The sequence below is a fragment of the Perognathus longimembris genome, chromosome 22, assembly GCF_023159225.1.
Source record: "Perognathus longimembris pacificus isolate PPM17 chromosome 22, ASM2315922v1, whole genome shotgun sequence".
NCBI lineage: Eukaryota > Metazoa > Chordata > Mammalia > Rodentia > Heteromyidae > Perognathus > Perognathus longimembris.
The window spans coordinates 11324010-11336575 of record NC_063182.1 but is presented as its reverse complement, the minus strand read 5'-3'; the positions used below and the strand labels follow the sequence as shown (position 1 = coordinate 11336575).

Genomic DNA, 12566 nt, shown 5'->3' with positions numbered 1-12566 from the left:
TATGTGCATGCAGAACGATGCTTATAAAATAGGAACATCAGGACCACGCATCTCAATTCTTACTGGCAATATCTTCCACTAGTGACCGGGCTGTTCTTCTCACACGTCCTTGTTGGAAGGGACCGGTGAAGCCTTGGCTCCCCCAAGGCTGCTGCAGCGGGGATGCGAGTAGGAGATGGGATATTACCCGCTCGACACTTGCTGCCAATGATTCACTTGAGCTTGGCACATTTGCTGCCAGGCAATCTCCTCCTCCCGCAGCAGCTTCCTAGTCTTGGAGCTCCTCTCCGGTTTGGCCTTTCAGAAGAAGCCAGAGAGAGAGAGAGCAGTGGGCACCGGGCTGCTCGCAGAGTCCTTCCCCCGTCCTCCCCCACCCCTCCTTCCCTAATTTAGCAGTACTTCCGGCCGCGTGACATCATCCCCCGCACCAGGGTGACGTAAGCGGCGGGTGACGTGTGTGCGGCGGAGAGCGCGCTGACGTTGCTATTTAAAGGTCCTCCGGACGGGAGGATGGAGACACAGCGCGAGCACCTGGTGCGGGGCGCGGAGGAGGCTGTGGCGGCCGGGAGCGGCGTCCGGAGCCAGCGGAGGAGCCGAGCGCGCTGCCCGCCTGCCGCCAGCCGCTAGGGGAGGGGGAGAGGAAGGAAGGACCGCCGGACGGGCTGACTGACTGACTGACCGGCCGGCTGGCCTGTCTCTCCGCCAGGGCCAGCGCGGCCGCTGACCGACCGCTGGCCTCGCCGCCGCCGCCGCCGCCTCGGGGCTCTGCGGTCCCCCGCCGGCCGGCCTCGGGGCCCGCGACCGCGGCTCGGAGGGGCGGCCGCTCCCGCCCCCTCCCGCGAGCAGGGGAGGGGCCGCGCTCGCTCCGCGTTTTCCCCGCCCCTCTCCGCCCCTCGCCCCCCGCGGCTCGGGGCCGCGCTCGCCTCCAGCCGGCCGCGCTGACTCGGGGAAGCGGCGCCCTCCGCTCGGGCGAGCGGGTCCGCGGAGGCAGCGGCTGAGGCACCGGCAGCCTCCCCGGCGGGCTTCCGCCTGTCCCGGCCGGCGCTGCCCTGGCCCAGCGGGATCTGGAGGCCGGCGGAGGCGGCCTGTGATGGGAGTGTGAGGAGGCAGCCGCGGGCCCGGGGAATGTGAGGCGGCGCGTGGCGGCGGCGCGGAGCGCGAGAGACCCGCCGGGGTGGGGGCGCTGGAGCGGCGGCTCGCACCGCTCCCAGCCCGGCTCTCGTGCCTCGGACGCGGCGGCGGTAGCCTCCCGCCTCAGCCCGGGCGAGCACCCGGCGGCTCCTCAGCCTCCGCCGCTGGCCGCAGCTGCTCGGCCGCCCTGGCGCTGGGGGGCTGGGTGCCGGGCGGGGAGGCGCGGGGCTTCGGCTCTCTGATTCATTCATTCTCCGCGGACTGGAGCCTTAGCGCCGCGGTGCTCTGAAGCGAGGAGGGGAGCGGGCACCGACAGCTCCGCATGAAGAGCCGGGCGCCCGGCGGGCTCCATTGTGCTCGGCGGCGGGGGGCGGGCAGGGGCTGAGGGCGGTGGGAGCGGGCCCCCTCCCCCTGCTCCCCGGCGTGCGCGGCGCCCCCAGCCTGCTGCCAGCCTGGAAATGGCTCCGTTCCTTCTCCTGGGGAGAATGAATCGATCCTGCCTAGCCTTCTCTCCCACCTCTCCTCCTCTCTGCTCCGAGTCTTAGGAGATATTTAAAAAAATAATAATTTTATTTTTAAAAAGACAGATTCCAATGTGGAGTGCCGAGCAAGTCACCAGCTGCCGGGTTTGCACTTCCAGAAGATTTTTCTATATAGTCTTTTTTTTTTTTTTTTTGTAATGTAAGCGCAGGGAAGCAGTGGCATCGCTGCTTTTAGGGTTTTTATTAAAGTGCACGTCGCATTGGGTTGCATGCTCCACCCCCCCGGGAGCTAGAGGGGTGGAGAAATTTGAACCCACAGCCTTAGCGCCGTCCAGGCCGAATTACCTGGCTCTCCCTGAGTGTCGAGGAGGACATGAGTGAAATGACCAGCGAACTCATTTTTGATAGGACTCCTTGAAGCCGGGTTCTGCGTTTTCCTACATGTGCACTCATTTTGTGGAATAGTTTGACCGCTGTATCCTCCACGCAGCATTTTAACTGACAATAAGCAAATGCCACCTCTGTTTGAACGTTTTGGTATCTACGAGGGAGAGCTCATATTACCTAAGAGAAATAATTGAATTGGTCAGCATCATTGAAGCACCCCCCGGAAAAGATCTCGGAGAGGTGGAAAAGCAACTGCGAAATAGCAGACGGAGAAATCCTTTTGGAAGTTATTCTGTAGCATAAAAGCAGAAACTTCAGAGCAAGTTTTCACTGGGCAAAATGGGGTAAGGATTTTTGTGCTTATCACAGCTTTAAATCTCTGTGTGTGTGTGTGTGTGTGTGTGTGTGAGTGTGTGTGTGTGAGAGAGATTGAGTGGTAGAGGTGACTGATTTTCAACAAATTTGCCCCTTGCTACCATGTCCTACTTTAAAATGTGGATGTGCTAACCTTTTAACAAGTTATTTATTTGTATTTTTTGTAGAGTGACATTGGAGGTCACAGTTAAGGGAGGTGTGTATATTATTTGTAACTTAATTATGGTCTCATTAGTAATGTTTACATAGTTAATGTATTCTACCGAACACTGCATAATCGATCAAACCTACCAGTTACCAAAATCTTGTCCCCTTAGGTTTTGTTGACCGTATTTTTCCAAGAGAGTTACTGCATTCTCCCAGGACTTTGGAAATAAATCAGAAGCACAAAGGACTAGTGATTAGCCTACATGTAGTGCTTGAATCTGATCCAATGTAAATCGTTGCCCTTACCGTGCCCCCTGTTTTGCCCTTGACTATCCAAAACTACAATGTACATTTGGTTAATTGGGATGTTAAAAAGGTAATTTGAAAGTCTCACTGATGGGCTCTCCTCTGTGCCAATGCACTTGGTAGATCAGAGCTGGAATAAGCCAAGATTTTGGTTGAAGGAACACCTTCACTCTTTTTTGCTTTTAAGCTCAGACTTAAAGTTTGTGTTAATACCAGATTTACACCCTTCAAATCCGAAGTCAGACAAAAATGCATTTTCCAAACTTTTTAACTCTTCATGCTATGGCTTTGTAAAAAGCTGGAGATTCAATTTAAGCTGAAAATGTATTCATTTCTTTCCAATGCTTTTATCTTATAAGAACTTCCAGAATTTTCTGGGATTTTCTTTGTTGTTGTTTAACAAATCATCTGAACAGGGCGTAAGATATCACAAGAACTGTACTCACTGCCCTACTATGTAACTGTACCCTTTTTGCACAACACCTTGTCAAAAAATTTGTGTTCAATTAATAAATTAAAAAAACAAATCATCTGAAGTTGAGGGACAGAGTTCATAATGATGGGCTCTGAAATTGTGATAGGTCAGGGTGTACACACACTTTAAAGTGTTTGGGTAATACTTTTTTTTTCCCCCCTGGGAGTTACACGTTAATTAACTTAAATTTTTCAAACATATGTTACAGGAGTCACTTCAGTAGTTAATGAGGTGAATTTTTGGGGTAAGTCTTAAATAACAAGTGATTAGAATACATGACTTGGATGATTAGGGTACAGTTAAGTGAAATTAAAATACTGTATTCTATTTCTCGTGCTGCTATTAGTGGCTTGGTGACCTGAGAAATAATTTAACTTCTATGGGCTGTATTCTTATTTGTAAAATGAAGAACTTACATAAAATGACTTATAAAGACTTTCGTAACCTGTACAAATTACTTTTTTTCCCTTCCCTTTTCCCCTGTTTAAACAATCATTAATTTGTTGAAGTAGATCTTGCAGATAGAGAGGTATTTTCTTTAAGCTGTTTAAGCACTTAATCTGGGAAAGTATGGCATTTCAAAAATGTTTTGGTTGAATTGCACCAATTTAAACTTGAAAAAAATACTGAAAAATACTATGTTTTTTTAGGTCTTTGAAATATGGCTTCCCTTGAGCATCTGCAGCTTCAGTTTAAAATGTGTTATTTAAAACACGTTGGAGTGCTTTATGCGTGCACATAAAACCACATGACAGTTTTTCATATTGAGGCTGTATTCTTTAGACTGGAGTCACATCATGAAAGAAAATCAGTTTTCCACAACCTTTAAACTATGTAAATGCTGACCATTTTACAAAGGCAAGCAGGAGATGGACTTCATACTAAGGGGGCTAGTATTTAAGATATGAAAGTAAGCCCCTTACATATTATAACATACATTAGAACACTTAGCACAGTGTTTTATTTGCCCTTTTGAAAATAACTTAAAAATGGACTAAAGAGGAAATGAAACAAATATTTATGGAGTTATTTTTCCAACATCTGAGATTGGGACTAGGAACCTTTCTCACTGAGAATGACTTATTTTATCTGAGTTGTTGAAAGAGGTAGGACAGATGGAACACTTGTAGGTGTTATACTTAATCAATGCTTGTGGAATAAGTAGTCACCTGGATTTAAAACAAAAGAAACAGCTTTAAATGACATTTCAAGTTCTTTGTAGTCCTAAATTACCTTCCTGTGATAGGTAAAGTTTAATATTGTGGATAGAGTTTCATATAAATACATCTTTTGCTAATGTTGGGTTTTGAAGGATTTGTCTTTGCCTTAATTATGTATAAAATTACAAGTCTACTAGTAAAATTTAAGCAAAGGAATTTTTTTGAGTAAAATAAGTGATTAGGCAGGAAAAAATATGGCCCCTGTAACAGTTTCTGAACTACATGCAAAAGGAAAAGAACAGCTGAAACTTGACAGTTGGCAGAGTCTTTCAAAGTGTCTTGGATGTTGTTTGAACTTTTTAATTGCAGTGAAAGCAGCTGAAGTGTGAGTTTATGTAATAGGTATATCAAACATCTTAAAAAGTAAAAAGAATTTATGTAGATAAGAAGAAGCCTATGAAAACCTTCAATGTCTCAGTGAGGAGCAGGTTCCGTTTGACCCAACTCCCTACCCTCTCCCGTCCAAGTAGTATCTCATAATGACAGCAATGAGTCAGTAGCTATTTCAGAACTGTTAAGAGTAGGCAACAGAAATCAAGTAACTTCAACCAGTTATTTCATTCTACCTTTGTTTTTATTTAGCTTTTATTGGCAACCTCATCCCCCCCCTTAGGAGTTATGTGTAAAATGGTAAAATGGAGGTTCTCCCTGCTAATGGAGTATAATAATATTTTTGTTTTTGCCTTGGTTTTTAATTATCTCACCTGCCTCCCAATTCCTCAATTCCTCCTCTCTGCTTTCCCTGCTTAACATTCTGAAGAATAGAAGTTGGTGCTTCTAATTGTAACCTAAACAGATTGCTTTTGGGGTGGGGGGGAGAGCTGAAAGACAGGAAGTTGCTATTGTCTTTCTGCCTAAAGTAGCATGGGGTTTCTTTCTGAGCTGGTGGGGGGGGGGCTGTAGCAAAAATTTGGAAATCTTGATTCCCCCATATGAATGCACTTCATTGACAGTCCTACCTACAAAGAAGTGATACAAGTCCTTCATTCTTTCTATTGCTAAAATTTGAACACCTGTTATGTGACATGGACGCAGCACTGCCAACCAGGCACTAGGAAAATGCATCCCTTTCCCTCAAGGAGTTTATAGTTTAGAGCCTTGGAAGACAGTCAAGTTTAAGTTTCTTCAAGTTGGAGAAGATCCAGAGCAGAATCTTGTATAGGCACAAACTGTGTATGTGTTTCTCCCTTCTACAAGCTGGCTAAAAAGGCTTTATGAAGTGGATGATGTTACTGGAAGGTGAGTATGGGTGGGGACTTGTAGACAAATGAGAGGCAGAAGAGCACTAAGAGGAACTGTGATTTTTGTTCAAGACTAGCACTCTTCCACTTGAGCCCTAGCTCCACTTCCAGTTTTTTAGTGGTGAATTGGAGATAAGAGTTTCACAGACTTCTTCTCAGGCTAGGTTTAAATGTGATCTGCAAATCTTAGCTTCCTGAGTAGCTAGAATTACAAGTGTGAGTCACTGGTGCCCAGCAAGAAAAGTTTCTAAAGTCAGCTTTTGTATGTTTGTTCTGTGGAAGCATCAAACCAAACAAACTGGCTGGATAGAGGAAGTGCATAATTGGGAAGACCCTGAAAAGTTCAAGTAGAGAGAGGAGGGGTGGTGATTGAATAATGTATGTTCTTCAGAATTCAGGTATTTCATATACAGGGTTAAAAGTTAGAAACTTAATGGTATGTTTGTAGCAGAGGAACTCACTGTCAGGTGTGTTATAAAATAATGAAATTTGAGAGCTAAGGAATTAATAAAAGGAATTGTCCTTAGACACGGTTTGTACTGTTAAGTGAATGAATGTCTCAGATAAAAAGGCAGTAACATCTTAAAAAGACTAGTCTCTCTTTGGCCATGTGATTTTTCCAGTTCTTTGTTGTTTAGTTGAAGTTTTTAAATTACTGAATCAATTTGTTTAATATTAATTCAATTAATAGGACAGAGGAATAGGAAATTGAGCCCCAAATATTTCATTTTTCTGATATTTTTCCCCTGATACAACTTTTCAAAAATTTGTTTTTATTATCCTTAGTTGGAGTTAACAGTCAACAAATCAATTTATAAGTACAATGCATCCATGTCACCTCTTTCATCATTCTCCCCTCTCCCCCCACCCATAAAGCTTTTAAAGCATGGACTATTTTAAATAGCTTCATTGTATCTTAATGCTCTAACAATTAGAACCTGTCTAGTTGAGTGAAATGTATAGTTTTTTTTGTTTGTTTGTTTTGTGTTGCTTACTTGTAATGCCTTGTGTAGACTTACACACATGGTAGAGTCAGCCTTACAATTTATGAGACTCATTCTGTTTGTGGAATGTATAATATTTTCTTACAGGTAAAAAAGACAGTATTTTACCAATTAAGTAATTGTGAAGTTAAGGTTTCGGATTCATTAAGTATCTTCATTTCAGAAGAATCTACATGGGATAAGGAAAAATTTGTGCAAATTTTAGTCCATCTACAAGAATTAAGATAAAATCTCATTTGGGGGTGGTGGTAGGCCAGGTCGCCCTATGGCAGTCCAAACTAGTGTGGGATTTATTCTTGTTAAATGGTATTCTAATAGCAGATCAGGTATGATATCTAAAGAGCTACTCATATAGTGGTCTTCAGTGTGTAAATAAAATCAGGTTTAGAATCTTAAGTAACAAACTCTTGAAACCTCTCTCTCTCTCTCTTTCTCTCTCTCTCTCTCTCTCTCTCTCTCTCTCTCTCTCTCTCTCTCTCTCTCCCTCTCTCCTTCTCTCCCTCTCTCCCTCTCGTCCGTCGTGGGGCTTGAATTCTGGGCCCGAGAACTGTCCCTGAGTCCTTCAGCTCAAGGCTAGTGCTCTACCACCTGAGCCATAGTGCCACTTCTCGTTTTCTGGTGGCTAATTGGAGACAGCATCTCATGGACTTTCCTGCTTGGGCAGGCTTTGAACTGTGCTCCTCAGATCTCAGCCTCCTGAGTAGCTAGGATTACAAGCGTTAGCCACTGGCACCCGGCTCTGACACCTCTTATACAAATAATTTTATTGATGAATTTAATTTTAGCATTTTGTACCTCTTTTCCCCCATTCATTATAAGTATTACATGTTGGTTGTTTTTCTATTCCTCAAGTAAACAAAGATGAAACTAATGAGAATCAATGCTGGGGCTGGGAATGTGGCTTTGTGGTAGAGTGCTTGCCTCATATACATGAAGCCCTGGGTTCAATTCCTCAGCACCACATAAACAGAAAAAGGCAGAAGTGGGCTGTGCCTCAAGTGGTAGAGTTCTAGCCTTGAGCAAAAGGAAGCCAGGGACAGTGCTCAGGCCCTGAGTTCAAGCCCCAGGACTGGCAGAAAAAAAAAAAAAAGAATGCTGCTTCTTTTGCTTCTAAGCAGTATTTCTGAGGGAAGGAGATAAAGTAATTGACAGTTGCCATCTTTTTAATATTTTGTCTTTTTCCTCTACTTTATGTTTTGTTTTTCATCTTATTTTGAAAGTTTCTAAAAATCACTTTTCTCGTAAGCCTAACCTAATTTTGTAGTGACATCTTTTTAGTGAACTTGTAAAGGGGAAAACAACAGCAACAGTTTCTCATTTGATCTTTTTACAATCATAAAAATTATGGCTCTTGAATAACAAACGTATAGAATTAGATTTTGATTCAGTTTAGGATTTCACTTCTGCTTACCTATTCCCTTTTAAGTTAAGCTACTCAAAGAATGCAAACAGTCATTTCTTGTACATGAAAATAAACTTGTTTATAAAATCCAGAAAACTAGCAATTTAATCAGTATTTTATCTTCATAGTACAGTTCACCTTGCAGTTTCTTCAGCTTTTGAAAAAAATCACCTTAATCTCTTAATACCTAATATTAGCTCAAAATAGCCCTGTTTTGTGGGTATTTTATTTTAATATTATTCTATAAAACACGAAGAGCTTCCACATTATCTTTGAAAAGAGTTGGCACTGAATGTTCAAAGCAGAATGGTTATAAGTAATGAGGCCTTTTTGTAAAATTATCAAGCAAGAGTAGAACCGAAATTGAACACAAACCCCAAAACAACCTGTGCCGAGGGACTTCAGATAACAAAGCAGTTTCATTACTTTATAAGGACATTTACAGTCAGTCAGGTTTATCAGTGTCATGCCTATCTGGATCTGGGTGTTCACATGCCTCAGTCTAGAGGGCTGTCCAGAAGAATGTCCTTGACTTTCTCTCTCCTATACAAGGACTCATTCCTAATTCCAAGTTAGGCTTTAGTTGCGGATTTTTTTAAAATAGCAATATACTGAAAGTACTTGTTTACCACTTTAGGCTGAGTTTGATCCCCAGCATGCAAGTTAAAAAAAAAAAAAAAAGGCTTTGGGAGCCATAGCTTTGACACATAACAGTAGCAGTATGTTTCCTAACAGATAAGGAAGCATGCAACTCTAGCATGCATATATGCAACTCTAGTTAAAAGGTTATGAGATAATTAGAACTTATTTTTAGTATACAGAAAATTAGGACTCCTAGCAACTGGGATGTTGCCAGTTGCATTTCTGCTAAGTTTTCTTGGTAGATAGTTGGACTCCTTTACTTGTATTTAAATATGCTTCAGTCTTATTATTCTTCCATTTCATTTAGAGATTTATAAGAAGTCTGAGGGAACTCTGAGGGTTGTTCTATAAGACTTTTTTTTTTGATGATTCAGAATTTTTTGCCCTAGTTACTTTCAGTTTTTTCCATTAGATTCCCATTAATGTTCTCTAGGAAATTATCTTGAATTGACTATGAAAGATCTCAAAATGCTTAGATCAGAAATTCCTGTCTGTCTTCCAGAAAGCAGGATAAATCTGTACCTTTCTAAACTTATATGAGACAATTATTTTGAATGTAATACTATTTAACGAGCTCAGCCTATCTCCTTTACTTTTTCTGTGTTTAGTTTCTGCTTATACTTTTGAAAAACTATGCTGTTTCCTTACTGAGATTTTCAGAATCTCTGTCTCGTGGCTTTTAAAATTGATAAACTTTGCTTAATCACCCTGCCCTCTTCCAACATGCCTGCAAAATGAGGTTTTCACCTACTTTATTCAGGATTGCCAAGGATCCATGTATGTTAAGCTGAAGGAGAAGACTCCCTTGAACTGATCTTTCTTCAGCTTTTGTTTATTAAATAGCAGTGCTAGATTTTGCAAGCTGTCCTTTTGTGTACTCTACTATTATTTGGAAAGTTTTGTCTATTTTTATAGTTGCTTTCATTTGGTATTTTATTAATATAAATATATGTATTATATTCCTATGTTACTATAGAGTAGACACAAAGACATTAGTGTCAATATTATTTAATTTTATTTTGTAATATATTAGTGTATTCTGAGTAACCAGTAGATTATTGCTGTAATAGGAAGCTAATCTAAATCTTTTCAAGGAAGGTATAGTTGTCAATTAGGATGCAAAACTCTATATTCTGTATGACCTCAACTATAAAATGTTCAGTATATGTATAAAAATGCTTAAGGGAGTGCTTGCCTAGCATGTCTGAGGTCTTGGGTTCAGTCCTTAACCAAGGGTTGAAAATAGATTTAAAGATTCATTAGAGGACTTACAGTGTTATTTCTGTAAGGAAAGAGCACTAAGTCTTTTTTGAATAGTTTCTATAACTTATTTAAAATTTCATTCAGCTCCCCAACTTTTATCTCAGACATCACTAAACCTCCTCTGTAGTCTCTTTGCTAGCAGGTTATTTACTTAGTGCTCCTTTTTGGAGGGGGAAGCACTTTATAGTTTCCTTGTACTTTAGTTACTGTTCCTTAGATTTCTATCCTTGAACACTGTATTAAAATTACTTATGCACTGGTGCCACTTCTTTTTTTATTTTTCATTTCTTTATTTTCAAAGTGATATACAGAGGGGTTATAGTTTCATATGTAAGGCAGTGAGTACATTTCTTATCCAACTTGCTACCTCCTCCCTCATTTCTCTTCCTCCTCCCCCTCCCCATTTCCTTCTCCTCCCATGAATTGTACAGTTGGTTTACACCATATAGTTTTGTAAGTATTGCTGTTGCATTCGTTTGTCTTTATCCTATGTGTCTTGATTTTGGTTTTTCCTTTCCTTTCTGTAGTTCCAGTACACATATATACAATATCCAGGGTACTAAAATAAGTTACAGTGATATCAGGATAAAACCACAGGAAAGAAAGACAAAAGAGAAAGGGCATAATTTCACATGGCATGTTGAAAATAATGATATACCATTTGTTTCCATAACTTGGAGTTCATTTGCTTAGCATCATCTTATATATTCATATGGTCATAGCTATTGAGCTATTGTGATCTTCTGCTAGGACTGTCCTAGGCGTGTACTAATTATTCCCAATGAGGGAAACCATAGAATCTATGTTTCTTTGGGTCTGGCTCACTTCACTAGTATGATTTTTTTTTTCCAAGTCCTTCCATTTCCTTATGAGTGGGTGGTGCCGCTTTTTCTGTTCTTTAATGTAATGAGTTTATACTTTATTTTCATTTTAATGTAAGTTTAGAAAAGGAACAAAAATGTGTGCAATTAATTTGCCATGTTTGACCAGAATATCTGAGCCTTTAGGTCGTGAATTTATAAAAGGCATTTTTCAGAATGTGTTGATACTGTTGACAGTTTATTGGTTGGAGTTTGGTAGATGATAAAGTGTTGACTTTCTAAAAAAAACAAAACTCTACCTGTAATCAACACCTGAAAACTCAGTGTATAATGTAAGCACATTTTAAAAGTAAAAACTTAAAATTTGTCATTAACCAAAACCTCAACATAAGAGTACATTCTCAACTATGTCGGGTAACTAAGGTATTGCTACAGCTTATGCTCTAACACTGTGCCTCTTGTTTAAAAAAAAGCATTAAACTTTTTATTTGTGTCATGAGTCATGCTAGGCACTGGCAATACAAAGATTAGATCAACATGTTAACAAGAAATTGCATTACTATGATTCAGGGGCTGTAATACACACCATCCGTTATAATAAGCGCACATTGTGTTTGAGAACACAAAGAAGGAAATGTCCACCTTGCTATAGAAGATTAGAGCTGTTTCATGTAGATTATGATGCTTGTTTTGAGCCTTAAAAAACAAGAGTTGGGGAGTAGAAAGGTCTGTGAGAATTGTCAGGGCATTTCAGGCAGTTAATATAGGTAAAGTTTCAGAGATAAAGTAATGATTGTTAGAAAATTAAAAATAGTTAAAGGTAATGTGACTAAAAAAGTAGCTAGGGCCCAGAATATGACCACATAACATTAAGAGGGTTATACTTCTCCTCTAGATGAGTGTTTTTTGTATATTTTCAGTGAATCCATATCCATAAAAAAGAATTTGAACCTGGAACTATTTCAAATTCCCACTCCTAAGTTTCCCTTCTGCTATTCCCATTGTGTTTTGTTTTTTTCTCCCACAGCCCTTCCCCCTCACCCTCTTGGCAACACTGAAAATAGTTGTATTTCTCAAAGTAGATGAGGGTTAGATCTGTTATATATCCAGTTATTTTATATCACACTTGCACTAAGGAAAGCATGTTCCAAACTTTGTTAAGAAGGGAACAGGCAGATAGAAAAATTAGGAGTAGGCCTTTTAAAAACTCATATTTCATTGCTTAGGTTAAAGTGAGGATGAGATGAAAAGGAGAAACATGCATAAATTTTGTGAGTGGGTGGGCGAAAGGACAAAGCAGTTCAAATAGTTGAATTTCTTGCTTTCCCCCAGTTTAAAAAAAGTGCATACTCACACAATCTATGAGCCCTGTTCATGACAAGAATATTGCAGTATGTACTTAAAATATTTATGTTGCAGTGGAAACATGATGACTAAGAAGTACTCGGTGCTCTTGGGAATAACCAGATAGATGTGCTTTACTCAAGGAAAGCTAACTAGAAACTCACTCAAAGCCAGATGTCTTTTATTTTTGTCACACACAATATGTTTAGTTATCAGAATTTTCAAGAGACTGAGTAGGGAATAGATAATATAGAAATAGCTATTGTGGCTGGACATTGGTCACTCATGCTTGTAATACTAGTGTCTCAGGAAGTTGAGATCTGAGG

At 40.8% G+C, this 12566-nt stretch overlaps 1 protein-coding gene across 1 annotated transcript in view; it reads left to right on the top strand.

Moving 5' to 3' along the window:
* The first annotated feature begins 495 nt into the window (after window positions 1-495).
* Window positions 496-12566, top strand: part of Homer1 (homer scaffold protein 1) — a 100937-nt gene continuing 88866 nt past the window's right edge. Inside the window, exon 1 of the mRNA XM_048331108.1 lies at window positions 496-2344. Coding sequence (XP_048187065.1) covers window positions 2340-2344 — 5 coding nt within the window. The 5' untranslated portion in view covers window positions 496-2339. The remainder of the gene's footprint in view (window positions 2345-12566) is intronic.